Source organism: Staurois parvus, unplaced genomic scaffold (assembly GCF_062004578.1).
Source record: "Staurois parvus isolate SC_StPar_1 unplaced genomic scaffold, SC_StPar_1.0 ptg000520l, whole genome shotgun sequence".
In the NCBI taxonomy this organism is placed as follows: Eukaryota; Metazoa; Chordata; class Amphibia; order Anura; family Ranidae; genus Staurois; species Staurois parvus.
The window spans coordinates 2,377,772-2,397,453 of NW_028318316.1; the positions used below are offsets into that span (position 1 = coordinate 2,377,772).

Here is a 19,682-nt window from a genome sequence, read left to right on the forward strand (position 1 = left end):
CTTAATCTGTGAGTTAAATAATAAACTTTATACCACTGTTAAGAAATGGGCACCTTAGAATAACCAGCTCCACTTTATGAGAACTTTCTGCAAAATCACCTGTCAGGAAAGGGGCTTTGTTAATATGCGGAGACTACAACCTTACTGCGGATTAGAAGATGGACTCCAACTCAAAATTAAAATGACCTGTCTATGTTACAACCGCTTCTCCATGCCGAAGATGTCTATGTGTGGAGATGTCAGCACATAAATTAACACGACTACCCTTTTTACCCCTCCAGACACAATTAAATTTAAACATTGATATGAGATTGGTGGATACAATGTTATTACAATCAGTCTCCTCTTCTACCATCCATGACATCTCGTGGAAAAATTATATGCTAAGATTCTAGCTTCTAGATTCCTTCCAATCTTAACTATTTTGATTAAGCCAGACCAAACTGGCTTCACCTCTGGCAGACAGCTGTCAGATGCCAAGAGTTATAAACATTATCTTAGTAGATAATGTTTATAACTATATATGTATCCTCTACTGCACGGTGGTGGCCCATCTTTTGTTATCAGCTAGATCACTTATAACAAGGAACTGGAAATCTAGTATTTTATTTATTTATTTCTTCAGGTACTTCTATAGAGCTGTCAATTTACACAGCACTTTACATATATATTGTACATTCACATCAGTCCCTAACCCTCAAGGGGCGTACAATCTAAGGTCCCTAACTCACATTCATACATACACATACTAGGGCCAATTTAGACCGGAGCCAATTAACCTACCAGCATGTCTTTGAAGTGTGGGAGGAAACCGGAGTAACCGGAGGAAACCCACGCAGGCACAGGGAGAACATGCAAACTCCCAGCAGGTGGTGCCACGGGAGGGATTCAAATAAACGACCCTAGTTCTGCCAGGCGGAAGTGCTAACCATTTAGCCACTGTGCTGCCCATAGCACCAAATGTATCCAAAGGACTTGAGATCTTGCGCAAACACTACCTTTATGAAACATTACTTGCCAATAAATATGGGAATATAAATACATTTTGCAAAACAATGGAAAATTTGGAACGAATGGTCTAAGGCAAACTAAATTCCTTTTGATCTATGAATATATTATATTCCTCTTGTTCATTTCTACATGGTTATGTATTTTGATCAGTCCAGTGTGGAATGATGGTCTTTTGTATACTTGGTATTCATACCTGTAAGACTGTAAGCCCCTACGGCATTCTTTCAGTTTTTTGTACGGTTTATATTATGCATGTAATATGCAAACTTGTTTCTAATAAAAAATAATGTAGAAATGATAATACAACATACCTGTTACAGAATCAGACCTTGAACGTTCTTCACTATCTGAATCATCCAGCAAGTCATCACTGAAATGGAAAATGAAAGCAAAAACAATTAATGCAACATCAGCAGAAGTTTACATTTTCAAAATTATCTAATCCAAAAAAAAAAAAAAAAAAAAAAAAAAAAAAGACGATGCAGCATTCCCACCTACCTTTAAATTCACAGGGATAATAAAGCATATGTAGTGCAGATAGATGATTAGGACCCACCAGCATCATGCAACAATACTTATGTGCATCTGCTATGAATAGTACTATCTGTATCTACAATTATTGCAGCTCTGAGGTGGTCTATGGAGCCCTACCATAAGAGAAAACGACTGTAAAATTGATTAGCCAAAATCTAACACCAGTATTCCACAGGAGAGGAAATACTATGCTAGTGCTCAACTTCCTACCTAGGTATACATGGTAAAGATCTGCTGTGCTCTTGTATGAGCAAAAATTGCCCTAAAGCAATCATGCACTGAGAGAGATACAAGCCTGCCATTATGACCTAAAATGGTAATTGCATGGCTCCTTTGCATCACCACTTTCCTCACAGATGTTCTAGGCAGATGACAAATTTTGAAAGCAGAGGTTAAAGCTTTAGTAAAGTGATGAAAGAAAAACAAAAAAAAAAAAGTTTCCCCCTGCAAGGCAATGTTAGAATGTGCTAGTATGCATCGCACAGTGAGACTTCCCTTAAAACGAAGCCCTCCAGTGGTGCATAAAAGTCCATGTAAGCTAAAATTAGAGTCTTCCTTCGATTTTCCAGTTCAGAAGAGAAAGTGAAAGGGAGAAGCAGAAAGTCACCATCATATTTATCGTGTACAGTCTTACCTGTCACCTTCTAATTTTGGGATATCAGAACAGCTGGATGAACCTTCTAACCATGCCAAAGTCGGCCTCGCAGGCTCTACTGTGGTATTGGAATCTCCAGAGAGAACTAAGAGCTGCACGATAACAGGGTCATATGGGTTTACCTCAAATTTTAAGTGCACCTAAAAACAGTTTGTAAGATGAATTACAAGAAAATAGTACTTTGGCACTTGTAGAACATATTGTTTATAAAAAGGCTAATACCTTCATAAGTTTCGAGGCATCCCAGACACAAACTTTGCCTCTCTTTGTTGCTGCAGCTAGAAAGTGAGGACAATTCCCCACCCCAAAACAGGTTATTCGATCAGTGCCATCTGTGCAAGGGAACTGGGCAGGACATGTGGCAAGAGTGACAGAGAGGGGTACATTCTGAGTGTGTTCACCCTTCACAAACGGACAATTTGGAGAATGCCTCTCATGTTCTGACCTGCAAAGAAGAAGCAAAAAGGTTTTTGGAAAAGGACAGCTACAACACAGTACATATAGTTCCAAGTTAAAATTAATAAGATAAATGCGTAAGTTTCTGTTTATAATAAATAGTCCTCCAGATACTGCATGTTTAGTAGAGGAATATAAAATGTCTAGCAAAAAAGTGTTAAGGGGGGGAAATACCGAGATGCTGTTGCTACCCTAAAAATGCTGGTTGTTCGAGTCACTTACTGAAGCCAAATATGCAGACATTATGATCTCACTTGCTGCACACTTTTTCCAGGTCAGTGACTCAAACTGTTGATGCCAGAGACTGTCCAGGAATAATATTTTAAAGAAGGGGTCAGCAAAAACAGCTTCTCTACCCCTATAATAGACTCTTGATAACTACTCTTAAATAACCAGGATATCTGAAAAAACTGCAAAAAAACTTTAAAAATATAGTGCACGGTAATTTATCTAAAATGATCACAAAGCCATTCTTAAAGCCAATATTGCCTGTGAGCCATTCGGATTCTTTGCCATTTCAGACATCAGTCAAAAATACTACACGTCAGAAGACTGGAAAAGTGTTCAGACATGCAAGTGGCACAGGGCTACACAGCTACTGAGAAATTCAACAAATATGTCATGAGAGAAACATGGACTTAGCTAATGCGGAAACCACCTAAAATGATAGCTTACCAACTGCCATGAGAAAATAGGCATATAAGGATTTGTGACTTATGATTTTGTCTGCATTCTTGCTTTAGGTCAATGACAAAGTTTTGAAGCCAGTGGCTCAGCATAGCAGCCAGGCAACTAGCATGTTTAAAAAGGTCAATATTTTTCTCTTATAGAATAGAGAGGGATTAAAATGGCCATATTTTATTTTAGTTTGTGTCCCCATTAGGGAGATTCAAACTTTCTATTTGTCCTATTTAATTTATCGCACTGATAGTAGTAAAGTAAAAGAAAAAAAAAATGAATTTAGAATTATCAGCAAAACAGGAATACAAAGAAAATCAGGGATTCCCTTACTTTGGAGGGAGCTCCTCACACTTTGTTTTGGATTTGGGACAGGAAGTAAAAGGAAATCTCCCCCCACACACAGCAAAAAAAAAAAAAAAATCCTACCTGTAAATTCCATACATTGCAGTACAGTATAGGGGACACAGGCTGAGGACACAGACCTTGGCTTATAGGCTTCAGGTGAATGCACAATGGCAAAGCTTTTGATGACACAGCCCCTTGGTGGCTCTCTTACAACTCTACTACTTAAAGAGGAGCTTCAGTCTGAGAAATAATAAAAGTCAGCAACCACAAATACTGTAGGCCAGGGGTCGGCAACCCCCCGATTGCGGTCTACCTGCCGACCGCGGGCAGGTGACAGACCGCAAACATGTCCCCCCCCCCTTCCCCTAGCCTCCTCTGCCGAGGTCATCCTCAGTGAAAAGCGAAGAGCAGAAGACAGCACGGCTCAGGACTGAGGACGGGAGGAGGAGCAGACCAAATGTCCTCTGCACATCACCTCCCAGTAGTGTTCTCTGTCCCTCCTCTCCCCCATAGCAGTGACATCTGGCCCCCTTCACCCCCAGTAATGTCTTCTCCCCCTCTTTCCCCAGCCTCCTCTGCTGCTGTCATCGTCAGTGCACATTGCAGAGCGGAAGACAGCACGGCCCAGGACAGAGGACTGTACTAGCAACCAATTACCAGCTTGTTAATATGAAAAGTTCATTTGGCCAGCTCCTCCCGCCCTCTGTCCTAAGTCATGCTGTGCAAGGATGACAGCAGCAGAGGAGGCTGGGGGAAAGAGGACATTGCTGGGGGGTGGAAGGGCCAGAGGTCACTGCTAAGGGGGAAAGGGGGGGCAGAGGACACCACTGGGGGGGTGAAGAGCACAGGAAACTGATTTGGACAGGGCCACCCATATAGCAGTGTCCTCTACTGCCCTTCATATCACCCCCCTACAGTTGCATCCTCTGCTCCCACTTTCCCCCATAGCAGTGACCCCTCTCCCCCCCCCACAATGTCTTCTCTCCCCTTTTCCCCCTAACAGCAGTGTCCTCTTAACCCCCTACCAGCCCACCATCCCCTTCCTTCCCATGGACAGGTATTTTAAAAATCTGAATTCACAGCAAAAAGCTAGGGAGGGCAGCTTGGAGGGCAGAAAAATCCCAATCCCCAGCCACTTGGAGTTCAAATTTTTAAAATACCTGCCTTACTACAATCCCCTTTATGGTCCTCCTGGAGCAGCTGAAAGCTAGCATCTCCTTCTCACCCTCCCACTAGCGTACAGCTGCTACAGGATGAAAATCCAGGGGATAGGTTTTAGTAAATGCCTTACCCACTGCCCTCTCATCCCTGTTCCTCCTTTTTTCTGCTGCCTGGCCCTTTCCCCACGTGCTCCCCTTTCAACAGGGCTCCTAAAGAATTTGTGAAAAATATTTAAAAAAAAAAAAAAAAAACTATTGACGCCGTCCACTGCCCTACTGACTGACACTGTCCACTGCCGTACTGACACTGTCCATTTTTAAAGTAGGCCAAGCTTGTGATTTTACAGTGACATTTGTTTTATTATATTTTTCTACATTTTCGTTGACATTTAGTTATTTAGTCTTGCTAGGTAATTATTTTTTTAAATGCCTCTGAACCCCGGTGATCTCTGATCTCTTTCATGCTGTTCGGGTATACCAAAACCAGTTACACGATGACCCACGCATGATTGGCAAGTGCGCTCAAAAAGCAGAACTTCCACCTGTAGGGTGAAATGATGCTTTGAGTTGTCAGTTTTGAAGAAAGCTATGCAGAGTAACCTGGGAAAAGAAGGGATGGTGGCTGGTGCCCGGTACAGTATTTCATGAAATGGAATTTACAGATAAGTCAAATTTCTGACTTGTACAGTACAGGACACAGGCTGAGCATTCATAGAACCAGGAAAAGCCCCAAACAATGAATGAGAAGTGTGGACATCAGCTAGGCAAGCAGCACTGTGCCAACAGGTCAAAAACAAGGGCAAGCAGACATATGTGTAGCAGACGTTATAGCAACCAAGGCCACTTTGCAAGAGAGGTCATTCAAGAGGATATCCCTGATGGGTACAAAAGGATGTTTCTGTGGGGCAGAGAGAACCACGTTGAGGTCCCAAGAAGCACAGCGTGCTGTAAAGGGAGCCTGATCCCAGATACACTGTGAATATTAAGAAATAAAGGGAAAGTGAAATCAAGTATTTGAAAGAGAGGGTCAAATATGTCACTATCACTTCCCAGTGATAGGGGAGAACAAAAACTTCCCCAATATCTAGGCTGGGCTTGAGATCTACCAAGCTAGGGAATTCCTTGCATGGCATCATCCGCCAGCTGACTAAAGAGCTGATCGGTGACCGGAATGGCTACGATCATCTCTATGGTCTCAGATACTGGAAGCGGTGAGCATTCATAACTTCTGGTTTCACCAGATGTAAACAGCGCCATTTTTAAATTTGGAAAGCATCTGATCACACAGATCTTAGTGTGATCAGATGCTGTGAATGGCAGAGAAGAGATCTAGGGTCTAATAGACCTCAGATCTTTCAGTAAAGAGTACCTGATGCACAAGCATCAGTTCCACACGCATAAGTATACATCAACCGCACCACACATGAGGTATCACTGAACATCAGATCATGGGCATCAATTCTTGCACCAGACCTCCTGTTTAAATCTAAACTGGTAAAATGTAAAGACTTTTAAAGCGTTGCTTATGCATGATAAAAATTTATGTAGTTTGTCACCGTTGCACGGGCTTGCGCATTGTTAAAGCGTCACATATTGTGTATCTATTTACTCAGTGTAACATCACCTTATATATTTTATCAAACAACTTGTAGTATATTGTGTTTTTTTTTTGCATTAAAACTAAAAACAGGTGCTTTTTCCCCAGGAAATAAAACAATGCGTTTGAAAAACCGCTGCATAAATACCATTTGACAAACAATTAGCAAAACCCACCATTTAATTCTCCAGGACCTCTACTTCACAAATATTTAATGTATGGGTATTCTAAGTAATTTTCCAGCCAAAAATACTGATTTTTACATATAAACAAAAAGTGTCAGAAAAGGCCTGCTCTTAAAGTGGTTAAATGGAGCTACAGAGCTCCGTAAAAAGCGGACTTTTTTTTTTTTCTTCAAACAGCAGACGAAAAATTAGAAAATGTGAAAAAGCCAAGAACTACATCTGCTGGCTGCGTATGAAACAGCAACATACCAATTTTTCATATTTCCTTAACTAAAGGAAATTGACTTGCTTTAAATCATTACTACAATAGATATGGGAAAATATGCCAAAGTACAATAAACCCATTTAACTACTTGCTGGTTTCAAAAATGAAATCAACATGCCTCTAATTAGTTGATCCTCAATTAATAGTTAAGATTTTCAATAGCAAAGAGAAGTCCAACTTTTTGGATTCCAATTTGAGAGCTATTACATGTTATAGTATAACTATATACATTTCTCATCGTAATTTACACTTTTGATTATATTTGCACTTTGGGTGATTTGTTAGCACAGCACTAACACAGCACAGTATTGAATGTTTATGAAAGTTGGTAGCTTTGTGAGATTTAGATTTAGAATTTCACATTGATACCAAATTTAACAGAAACCAAAAACATGCTAAACACTATACACATTAAAAATGGTAACAGTAAAAAAATAAAAATTCTCAGATTCTATGGGAGGTATTGTAGTGCCAGCAATGCCCATATTAAAAGAAAAAGGGAAGAAAAAAACAAAAACACACACACAACCAAGATTTAACTTACCAAGGTTCATCAGTAGGTTCCCAACAGACTAAACATACACTACAAGTAAAACACATTGCACGATCATCTCCTGAGGATGCTGGCTGTCAAAATATAAATGAAAAAAAAAATCAAGTTAAAGTAGAATCTTATACCTACAAAGAAAAGGAACACTGGTTTATTGTGCAGATCACATGAACCCTTTAAAGATGAGCTGCAGTTGAAGTATAAAAAAAAAAAATTATATTGCAATGCTGCTGCACAGGATTTTTGTACCTACTCTACTACTCTACTCTACTACTACTCTACTTGTTTTTGAAGTTCAGTGAGTATTTAGTTAATCTGAGACAATTGGGTAATACTGCCAAAAAAAAAATATTTCAATACTGTAAAACAGTGGTGCTTGGGAGTAGATCACACAACACAGGAGAGTGGGACCTGTGCTCCTAAATGTAGGTCAAGAAACTGATATTATAGTAAATGCAATAATCCTGGCACAGGATTTTATTTTAAAGACAAATGGTTAAGGAAGGCATTATGTGCATTAATCTAGGGCAGGGGTGGGCAACTGTGGCCCTCCAGCTGTTGTAGAACTAAAAGTCTCATGAGGCAGATCCAAAAACAGTGTATTTAGGGAGTGGACAACAGAGAAGAGAGACCTTCTTGACCTCTTCATCTACACCTCACTACACATGGCTATTAAAATTCTTTCATTGAAAGCCAAAGGGCTGAATCATCCTGCGAAGTGTGCTTCCCTATGGTTATCTGCACAAGAATTACATAGCGACATGCTATGATTCAGGAGACGCACTACAAGGACTCTGCCACCCCCACTTGCAAAGACTTCCCATATATACAGTCATGGCCGAAATTGTTGGCACCCTTGATATTTCTCCAGGAAATCATGTATTTCTCACGAAACGTATTGCATTAACACATGTTTTGCTATACACATGTTTATTCCCTTTGTGTGTATTGGGACAAAACAAAAAAAGGGAGGAAAGAAAGCAAATTCGACATAATGTCACACAAACCTCCAAAAATGGGCTGGACAAAAGTATTGGCACCCTTTCACAACTGCGGATAAATAAGAATGTTACAAGCATGTGATGCTCCTGTAAACTCACCTGGGGCAAGTAACAGGTGTGGGCAATATAGAAATCACACCTGAAAGCAGATAAAAAGGAGAGACGTTCACTTAACCTTTGCATTGTGTGTCTGTCTGTGCCACACTAAGCATGGACAACAGAAAGAGGAGACGAGAACTGTCTGAGGACCTGAGAACCAAAATTGTGGCAAAATATCAACAATCTCAAGGTTACAAGTCCATCTCCAGAGAACTAGATTTGCCTTTGTCCACAGTGCGCAACATTATCAAGAAGTTTGCAACCCATGGCACTGTAGCTAATCTCCCTGGTCGTGGACGGATGAGGAAAATTGATGAAAGATTGCAACGCAGAATAGTCCGGATGGTGGATAAGCAGCCCCAAACATGTTCCAAAGACATTCAAGCTGTCCTGCAGGCTCAGGGAGCATCAGTGTCAGCGCGAACTATCCGTCGACATTTAAATGAAATGAAACGCTATGGCAGGAGACCCAGGAGGACCCCACTGCTGACACAGAGACATAAAAAAGCAAGACTACAGTTTGCCAAAATGTACTTGAGTAAGCCAAAAGCCTTCTGGGAAAACGTCTTGTGGACAGATGAGACCAAGATAGAGCTTTTCGGTAAAGCACATCATTCTACTGTTTACCGAAAACGGAATGAGGCCTACAAAGAACAAAACACAGTACCTACGGTAAAATATGGTGGAGGTTCAATGATGTTTTGGGGTTGTTTTGCTGCCTCTGGCACTGGGTGCCTTGACTGTGTGCAAGGCATCATGAAATCTGAGGATTACCAAAGGATTTTGGGTCGCACTGTAGGGCCCAGTGTCAGAAAGCTGGGTTTGCGTCCAAGATCCTGGGTCTTCCAGCAGGACAATGACCCCAAACATACGTCAAAAAGCACTCAGAAATGGATGGCAAAGAAGCGCTGGAGAGTTCTGAAGTGGCCAGCAATGAGCCCAGATCTAAATCCCATTGAACACCTGTGGAGAGATCTTAAAATTGCTGTTGGGAAAAGGTGTCCTTCCAATAAGAGAGACCTGGAGCTGTTTGCAAAGGAAGAGTGGTCCAAAATTCCGGGTGAGAGGTGTCAGAAGCTTATTGATGGTTATAGGAAGCGACTGATTTCAGTTATGTTTTCCAAAGGGTGTGCAACCAAATATTAAGTTAAGGGTGCCAATACTTTTGTCCAGCCCATTTTTGGGGTTTTGTGTGACATTATGTCATATTTGCTTTTCTGCCTCTGTTTTATATTTGTTCCAATACATACAAAGGGAATAAACATGTGTATAGCAAAACATGTGTTAATGCAATACCTTTTTTGTGTGAAATACTTGATTTTCAGGAAAAATATCAGGGGTGCCAACAATTTCGGCCATGACTGTATACCTGGCAAGCTGCCCACAGAAGAAAATTCTAGTGCCTATCAGACACAGCATGTCATTCCAATTACATGAGCAAGTTACAGACCCTAATGGTCGCTACATCATCCTGACCTGCACCTTTAATGATATCAAATGTACCTAGCTTGCATCTATGCTCCAAACACTCCACAAATCCACTCCCTTAACAAGCTTCAGATAAAAATCCACAAGCTGCAACAGGGGTCACTAATTCTCTGTGGCGACTTCAACGTTGCCCCCCCGATTAAAATATGGGCACATCCAACTGTAAAAAGAAGCACACCACTTCGATGCAAACATTTTTAATGTCCAATGATCTTTACGATGTGTGGAGATGCCATTATCCTAATAAGAGAGACTACACCTTTTTCTCTACATCACACAACTCATTCTGGAATTTAATATTTATTGGTTGACAAGTGGCTTTTACAACTAATCTCTGCTTCTTCCATAGACCCTATTACGTGGCCTTATCACGCACCAACCACCATCACCAATGCCACATCAAGGCCCACTAAATTTTGTCAAAGTATGCATTAATCTTGCAATCTTCCCCATATGCGAAAAGTAATCCAACAACTTTCCGACTTCTTCCAACACAATACTGGATCAGTGGACAATCCTGCTACTTTGACAGCCCATAAGGTGTTCATCCAAGGGGTCTTGATAAGTGTAGGCTCTCTGGCTAAAAAAAGACGAGGATGCAGCGCATTGATGAGATCATTAATGCAAATAATACCACAGAGACACAATAAAACGGTTTCCAGCTATAATCAAACTAAAATTGTTAGCTCTAAGACAAGAACTCAGAGCTTTACTACTCGACTCCTTTGAGAAAACTCATCGTAAATTTAAAGCTACTTCTTATTCCACTAGCAAAAAGGCAGGGAAAGCTATGGCCTTGTGCCTTAGAGATCAACGCATGAAAGCAAAGATCCCCTATATCAGGGGTGGGCAATTGTGGCCCTCCAGCTGTTGGTGAACTACAAGTCCCATCATGCCTCTGCCTTAGGGAGTCATGCTTGTAACTGTCAGTTTTGCAATGCCTCATGAGACTTTTAGTTCTACAACAGCTGGAGGGCCACAGTTGCCCACCCCTGCCCTAGATTAATGCACATAATGCCTTCCTTAACCATTTGCCGCCCGCCCTATGGCCGAATGGCGGGCGGCAAATGTCATCAGCGTTCCGGGTGGACGCCATATGGCATCCTCCCGCACATGAGCAGATTGCGTTCCTGCAGAGCGGCGCGATCTGTAACCGGCCGTGTACCCCGGACATGGCCGATGACAGATCTCAGTATCGGCCCCGTTGGCGGTACCATGTGACCTGCTGTGACCAATCACAGCAGGTCACATGACAGTTGTATACAATGGATGGCTTCATTCATGCTATCCATTGTATACTACTGCCTAGCTGTGAATGGTCACAGCTAATCACATGCACGTCATGTGATTAGCTGTGGCCAAATCACAGCTAAGCACAAAAAAAAAAACAAAATCGATGTCATTCAGGTAAATGCTTGCTTATAGCAAAGTAATTCTAATTGTGTAAAAAAAAAAAAAAAAAAATACTGATCACTTCCCCAAAGTAGTACAATGTTACTATGGTAACATTGTACTACTTTGGTCATAGTGAAATATGAAAAAAAAATCTTAAAAAAAAGAAAAAAAAATTTAATAAAAAATAGTATGAAAAAAAATTATATATTTTTTTATTTTTTTTTGTCACCAGTCAGTGTCCCTGATCACCGCCATGCCAGTTATATGACGACGCTGTACTGCACTGGTGACAATATGTAAAAAAAAAAAAATTTTTTAAATTTTCTGAAAAATTACGACAAAAAAAAATACAACTTCAAAAAACTCACCATGCCTCTTATGAAATACGTCGGACTGTCTACTTTGCAAAAAGGGGTCATTTGGGGGATATCTGTACTGTTCTGACATTCTTGGACCTCAAGAAATTAGATTGGCTGTCAGTACTTCAGGATTGATCAATATTTAGATCTATACCATAGTTTGTGAACTCTATAACTTTCCTACAAACTAAAAAATACATCCTAATTTGGGTTATTTTCACCAAAGACATGTAGCAGAATACATCTCGGCCTAAATTTATAAAAGAACAATTATTTATTTGCAAACTTTTATAACAGAAACAAAGAAAAACTTTTTTTTTTCAAAATTTTTGGTCTTTTTTTGTTAATTTAGCAAAAAATAAAAACCCCAGTGGTGATTAAATATCACCACAAGAAAGCTCTAGTTGTGTGAAGAAAATGATAAAATTTTAGTTTGGGTACAATGTTGTATGACCGCGCAATTCTCATTCAAAGTGTGAGAGCGCTGAAACCTGAAAACTGGCCTGGGCAGGAAGGTGTAAAATTGCCCAGTATTGAATTGGTTAATAAACAAGGATCAAGCTGGCTTTATCAAAGGTCACCAAACTACAGATGCCACTAGGAGGTTAATATAATCCATGTTGCAGAAAGATCTAGATATCTGTTCCAATATTTGGGCGCAGAAAAGGCGTTCGATAGGGTTCATTGGGTCTATCTAAGAGCAGTGCTTATTAAATTTGGGTTCAACCATAGAATCATTTCTGTCATTATGGCACTATTTTCCAACTCATCAGCTCAAGTGTATATAGCTGAAATGATCTCAACACCGTTCCAGATAACGAACGGAACACGTCAGGGTTGCCCCTTGTCATACCTAATTTTTAACTTGGCTATAGAACCCCTTGCTGAACACATTAGGTCAACATCACTGCTTACAGGATTCCACATAGCTTCTACCAAACACAAAATCGGCTTATTTGCAAATGATGTAATATTAATGCTCACACAAACCCTCACTCTTCTTTGACAGCAGTGCATTCTATCTTACAGAGATTCAGCAAAGTGTCATACTACAAAGTAAACTCTGAATGTCCTGGAGTGATCCAGCCAGAGCCCAGACTTGAACATCTCTGTAGAGATCGGAAAATGGCTGTGCACCAACTCTCCCCATTCAACCTGATGGAGCTTGAGAGGTACTGCAAAGAAGAAAGAGAGAAATTGCCCAAAAATAGGTGTGCCAAGCTTCTAGCATCATATTCAAAACAGCTTGAGGCTGTAATCTGGTGCTAAAGCTGCTTGAACAAAGTAATGAGCAAAGGCTGTGGATACTTATGTACAGGTGTTTTTGTTTTTTTGGTTTTTTTTTGTTTTTTATTTTTAATAAATTGCAATGATTTCAAAACAAACTTCTTTCACATTGTCATTATGGGGTATTGTTTGTAGACGATTTGTAGAATGAATTTAATCCATTTTGGAATAAAGCTGTAACAACAAAATGTGGCAAAAGTTAAGCACTGTGAATACTTTCTGGGTGCACTGTATGTAGCATCATCTACATTCAATAAGTGGTGCTGTGTTGCAGCAGTGGTACAGAGACTTTCCACTGAAAGTGACAGAATAGGGAAGCAAAGTGGAAATTAATGTTACCAATAACACAGCAGCTCCCACTGTTTAGTGGAAAAGGTGCAACTCATTAGGAGCCCTCAGACTAGATTGGTAGAGACACTCTAAATCTGAAAACACTCTTGCTAACAGTATTCGAAGGTCTGCAAAGTGCCACTGGCAGAGTCAAGTGCCCAAAGGACAGAGTCCAGGCAGGTCCCACAATCTTTGACCCAGCAGGGTCCTGATATGACTTCCAGGGCAGCGCTGTGGATGAAAGCCCAGCTCAGCAGCATGTAGAAGATATCCTGAATGAAGGAAAATCTTGATAAAGAAATTAAACGGCTTGTAAAAAAAAAAGGCAAACTATTATCAATAGAGAAAAGATGACTAAAAGCAGGGCAAAAAAAAAAAGTGAAAAGTGAAAATAGGATACAAAATATAACACTGTAAATATACACAAATATTTAAATCATTTGACATAAGTCCATCAACTGAAAAATGAAAATTGTTATGAAGTGCTTATTGATCAACCAAAATCACCACGTGAACAACATAATAATTGATTGAGTAAAGTGCACTCAAATATCACCACATGCTCCAGAGGAAAGCCTCCCCCAGTTCAGTAGCACTCACCAGAAATCATGGCCCATCCAAATCTGATAGGCAATAGCGCTTATGGTGAGTTGCAGCGTAGTACAGATCATCAATCAAAAAGCCCTTCATCAATTAGAGACTGATATGATGGTAGGACATCCTCCAAACTATTACACTCCGTAATCAAGGAAAGATATAAAAGGAAACTCATAGCGTGAATCCATTAAAAAACATTTATTGGGTAGAAAGTATCACGCTGAAAGTATCACATGAAGTGAGCGTCTCACCCGATCCTCCTCGCTGCACGCGAGCAATACATCACTTCTGGAAGGGGAAGTAAGGTGGATTCCTCATTACAGAATAAGTAGTGCAACGAAACACGTGAGAGGGTCGGGCCGCACGACATTTTGTAATTAGGCATCCACCTTACATCCCCCTGCTGGAAGTGAAGTATCGCTCGTGTGCAGCGAGGAGGATTGGGTGAGACACTCGCTTCATGAGATATACACATACCCTTAACGGTTATTGTGGATATTTTGGCATGCTTTCATTTATTTCATGTGAGTGCGATACTTTCTACCCAATAAATATTTTTTAATGGATTCACGCTATAAGTTTCCTTTTACATCTTTCCTTGATTACAGAGTGTAATAGTTTGGAAGATGTCCCGCCATCATATCAGTCTCTAATTGATGAAGGGCTTGTTAACTGATGATCTGTACTACGCTGCCACTCACCATAAGCGCTATTGCCTATCAGATTTGGATGGACCACAATATCTGGTGAGTGCTACTGAATTGGAGGAGGCTTTCCTTTGGAGTACGTAGTGATATCGAAGTGCAGTGTATTGGAAATTATTGTTATGTTGTTCACATGGTGATTTCAGTGGATCAATAAGGACTTTGCACTTCATCACAATTTTCATTTTTCTGTTGTTGGACTTATGGCAAATTAACTAAATATTTGTGTATATTTACTGTGTTAAATTATAATTTTTTTTCTGCTGCTTTTATTCATCATTGGCTCATGAGGAGATTATTGCATTATTTACTATTAGGGCAGCTGCATGCTTACACATTCTATGCACTCATTTATTGACTTAGGTGAGTAATTTATTATGCATCTTTTCAGATGTTAGATGTTTTTTTCTCAACAATTATTGGACAATCAACTTTAGATTTTCCAAAGCTACATAATATGAACACCTACGTGATCTAACAAATTAGTCTCCAATCTGACACGTCCTTGCACTACATATTCTTTAGCAGATTAACAGATTGTACAATCAAATTGTAACCTGTGTGGAAAACTTAGCGAAAATTGTTAAAGTAATGCAGCGCCGTATCGCAAAAATTTGCCTGGTCAAGAAGGGGGTAAATTCTGGAGGGCAAAAGGTTAATTGGACTGTGCAAAGCTCTGCAAGATCAGAACTGAAATGCTACTTTATATTCAGATGTTATGAGGAGCATAATCACTGTAGCAGCCCTGTTGTGCAACACCTTAGGGGTCCTACTGTTTCTAAACTCTGTGCATGAGAGCCAATTAGTCCATGCAGTTTGAGGTTTATAGTGTAAACAGTTTAACCACCTTACCTGATGATAAAAACCTGCTTGAGCCATGGGATCTGGTTGAGCCCACCTGTAACCAACATGAGGCCATGATGTAAAGGTTTCTCGCCTGTTTGCTTCACTGTACATCAAGGACCTAACAGGGTACATGACAAAAAGAAAAAAAAAAAAAAACATGCTAATGAGCAGTTGGCAAAAACAAAAGATAAAGCCAAAAGGAAGAAAAAAATTATGGCATTCTGTAAATTAACATTTCGGATCTATCCTATTATGGCAAGTATGCTTGCTCAATTCATGTGGAAATCTCAAAATTAAAAAAAGTTATGATCTAAAAAGTTTATTTACACAATAGAGTTGAATATATCATGCACTAAAATATACTGAAGCCCAAAAACACAGGCAAAACTTAATGGCAGGTTGTAAACCGCTTCAGCAACCATTTACAACAGTTGTGTACCAAACCTGTGACAGAGTGGACATGCAAAGAAGACGCTGAGTGGGAACAGACCAGACACACTGAGAAAATGCTAAGCGGGAACATTGTGAGGCTGGGTAGCAGGAGCCGTGCAGAGTAGAGTGGAAGTGGAGTGCATCAGGACTCCAGCAGTGAACGGTGGTGCTTTGAATCAGGAGCAGCAGGACTGTGACTGAATTACTGGAGCTGGAGTGTACTGGGGGCTCTGCTGACACTGTGCCGGTGAGTAACTGGGAGCATTGCAAGTTCCGTGGGCTTCAAGTAACTGTGAGCATTGTAAGTACTGAGGACTATGAATAACTTAGAACTATACTCAACATGGAGCATTGGGAGTAACTGGGAGCATTCAGAGTACTGAGGGCTGTGAGTAATGGGAGAATTGTGAGTACTGTGGGCTGAATAACTGGAAGCATGATGTGTACTGAGGGCTGTAGGTAACTCGGAGCATTGGGAGTACCATGGACTGAGTCAAGGGAAGCATTGTGTGCACCAAGGGTTGCGAGTACTGTGGTCTGTGAGCAACTGGGGGAATTGTGTGAACTGAGAACTGTGAGTATCTAGGGCATTGGGACTACTATGATATGAGTATTTATTTGGACAATGAGTACACAGACCCTGTGGACAGGAAAAGGAAGAGAGGACACCAGAGGATCAGATGATCAGCAAGCCAGAACAATAGGAGCGGATGCCAGAGGCTGTGTGAACAGAGCAAAAGGAGAGGATTCCAAGAAATGTGAAATAGGAAGGAGAAGCGGATGATGGGGCACTCGTGGTCAGCAAGCAGTAGCAAAGGGAAAGGATCAGGGAGCGTGAACAGGAGGAGGGAACCCCGGGGGTTGTGTGATCAGGGAGCAGGAGAAGAGGACACGGGGACCGTGTAATCAGTGAGCGGGAGATCCCAAACAGCTACAGAAAAACTAGTGCTCAGAAAGCTGGAGAAGATGGTGATTCAAGCATAAGCAGGAAACTATTCTCAGGTCACTTAGAAAGAAATGTGGCCACATATTGAACTTGGAAGAGTGGTTTAACCTTAAACTACATAAGGAGTTCTTTACTGTCACAGAGGTAAGGTTGTCAAACTCCCTTCCACAGTTGGTGGTGTCTGTGGGGAAGGTAAATTAAAAAAAAAAAAAAAAAAACTCCTAGAAAGGCATCTTAGTGACCGCAATATAAAGGGATATGGGAAATGGTATAGACAAACAAACATGCACACCCACATTCCCACACAGGTTGAACTCGATCTGATGTCTCAAAGAGGACACAGGCAACAATGGACTCCTGCTACTGTCAGTCAAGTCCAGTTAGGAGGGAGCGAGGGCAATGGCCAAGCCATGCTGTGTGTATCTATGAATATGCACACAGCTCAGCTTGCAAGCACCCTGCATGGGTGCCCCCTCAGCAAACGGTTTGCTAAGGGTGACACTGCATGAAAGAGGAGCGGACAGTGCCAGCGGGGGGATTTCCAAAACAGATATAAGGGACCGCTCTGTGCAATATGGCTGCACAGAGCAGGCAAGTATAACCACTTAAATAAAAATTAAAAAAAAAAAAATTTCCTTTAGTATCAAGTGTTCCAAGTCCAAAAATTCATCAGCAACCAAACCACACAACAAGGTCCCCAAGCGGATTTCAATGACATTAATAAAAAAAAGTCCAGAGCCTAAATACATGCAACAGTCTTTTCAGTTAATCACCAGGTAAATGTATCCAGTGAATCCAATCTCTAAGACATTTACTAGATGTACCGACCCATACATCAATAAATGGGTCCAAAAATTATATATAAATGAAATGTGTACTATGTGTTAATAAAAAAAAACAAAACAAAGAAAGAATATAAATGGATTGAGACTGTGCTATAAACATTGATAGTGAGCAATACTATATGTCCCCAATATATTCACACAACATTTCACTTAACATATTTTGTGCTCAACTTGTGAATAAAAACATCCATGTCGTGACACCAAGCCCAAAATGTGCATACAAAATCATTTAAAAAGTGTGTTCCAAAAAATGTTCTCCATCAGGAGTCTCCAACTTCAAAGCAAACATGAATGCACCCAGTGAACAGTGAAACACTAAAATCTAAAACTCAGAAAAATATGTGACCCCTTTCTGTAAAAGTGGTCAACAAGCGCACAACTGGAACTCTACTTAAAGGATAAGTTCACCTTTTGGACAAAAATAATAAATGCACATTTTTTTGCAGGTGAAAAAAAAAATCTACATTATTTTTGTCCAAAGGAGCCTGAAAAAGCATTTCACCTACGATCAGTAGATCACTGATGCCATGCAGGTCTCTCTCCCGTACAGGGTGTACAATCAAGCAGATATTCTGACAGGAAGCTTCAATGAACTACAGCATCCACAGCGCCGTGGTAGTTCATTGAAAACTACAAGTCTACAGCTGCTAAGGCTGTCGGGACTTGCAGTTCATTCATTCACAGAAGTCCACGAATGAATAACGTGGCCGTGTGGGCGGCGCCGCGCACAGCCACGCTGTGTTCAAATCTGACAGATAATACATGGAGAAGTTCCCCCGTACTATCTGTCAGAGGGAAGGGGGGTGCAGCTGCAGCTATGGGAACATGTTATGTGTTCCACCCTAAAAATGGGTTGAACATGTAACATGTTCCCAAAGATGAACTTATCCTTTAATGGGTTTTGATGAATCAGAACCAGCTCGGCTTCTGTTAATTTGTGTTAAAAGGTGATTCAATCATAGTGATATCATCTCCTCAGTGTATGAACCAAAGGGATGAAAAGTGCCTATAGTGCAGTAATTCTATTAAACAAGCAATAATTCAGACAAGCAGATGTTCCCTTACATTTATAAGCACCATAAGATCGGCACCAACACAGACAACAGTATGTACAGTGAGGAACATAAGTATTTGAACACCCTGCGATTTTGCAAGGTCTCCCACTTAGAAATCATGGAGGGGTCTGAAATTCACACTGTAGGTGCATTCCCACTCAGAGACAGAATTTAAAAAAGAATTCAGGAAATCACATTGTATGATTTTTAAAGAATTTGTCTTGCACTGCTGAACATAAGTATTTGAACACCTAAGAAACAGCAAGAATTCTGGCTCTCAAAGACCTGTTACTGTGCCTTTAAAAAGTCCACCTCTACTCCACTCCTCATTAATCTAACTTAGTAGCGCCTGCCTGATCTCTTTAAAGACACCTGTCCACCCCACAGTCAGTCAGACACCAACTACTACCATGGGCAAGATCAAAGAGCTGTCAAAAGACACCATACACAAAATTGTGGACCTCCACAAGGCTGGAAAGGGCTACGGGGCAATTGCCAAGCAGCTTGGTGAAAATAGATCAACTGTTGGAGCAATTGTCAGAAAATGGAAGAGGCTAAAGACGACTGTCAGTCTCCCTCAGACTGGGGCTCCATGCAAGATCTCACCTCGTGGGGTATCACTGATAAGAAATGTGAGGAATCAGCCCAGAACTACAAAGGAGGAGCTGGTCAATGACACGAAGAGAGCTGGGACCACAGTTTCAAAGGTCACTGTCGGTAGAACACTACGCCGTCATTGTTCCAAATCATGCATTGCGCGAAGGTTCCCCTTCTCAAGCCATCACATGTCCAGGCCCGTCTGAAGTTTGCCAATGACCATCTGGATGATCCAGGGGAGGCATGAGAGAAAGTCATGTGG

At 40.8% G+C, this 19,682-nt stretch overlaps 1 protein-coding gene across 6 annotated transcripts in view; it reads right to left on the bottom strand.

Annotated features, from left to right (window-relative positions):
• BIRC6 (baculoviral IAP repeat containing 6) overlaps positions 1-19,682 on the bottom strand; it is a 407,575-nt gene that overhangs the window by 328,362 nt on the left and 59,531 nt on the right. For all 6 annotated transcript variants that reach the window (XM_089690190.1, XM_089690188.1, XM_089690192.1 and 3 more), the window contains exons 5-9: positions 15,552-15,663; positions 7,434-7,516; positions 2,423-2,645; positions 2,180-2,340; positions 1,323-1,381 (exon numbers count right to left, since the gene is read on the bottom strand). In XM_089690190.1, the coding sequence (XP_089546316.1) occupies positions 1,323-1,381; positions 2,180-2,340; positions 2,423-2,645; positions 7,434-7,516; positions 15,552-15,663 (638 nt within the window). The remainder of the gene's footprint in view (positions 1-1,322; positions 1,382-2,179; positions 2,341-2,422; positions 2,646-7,433; positions 7,517-15,551; positions 15,664-19,682) is intronic.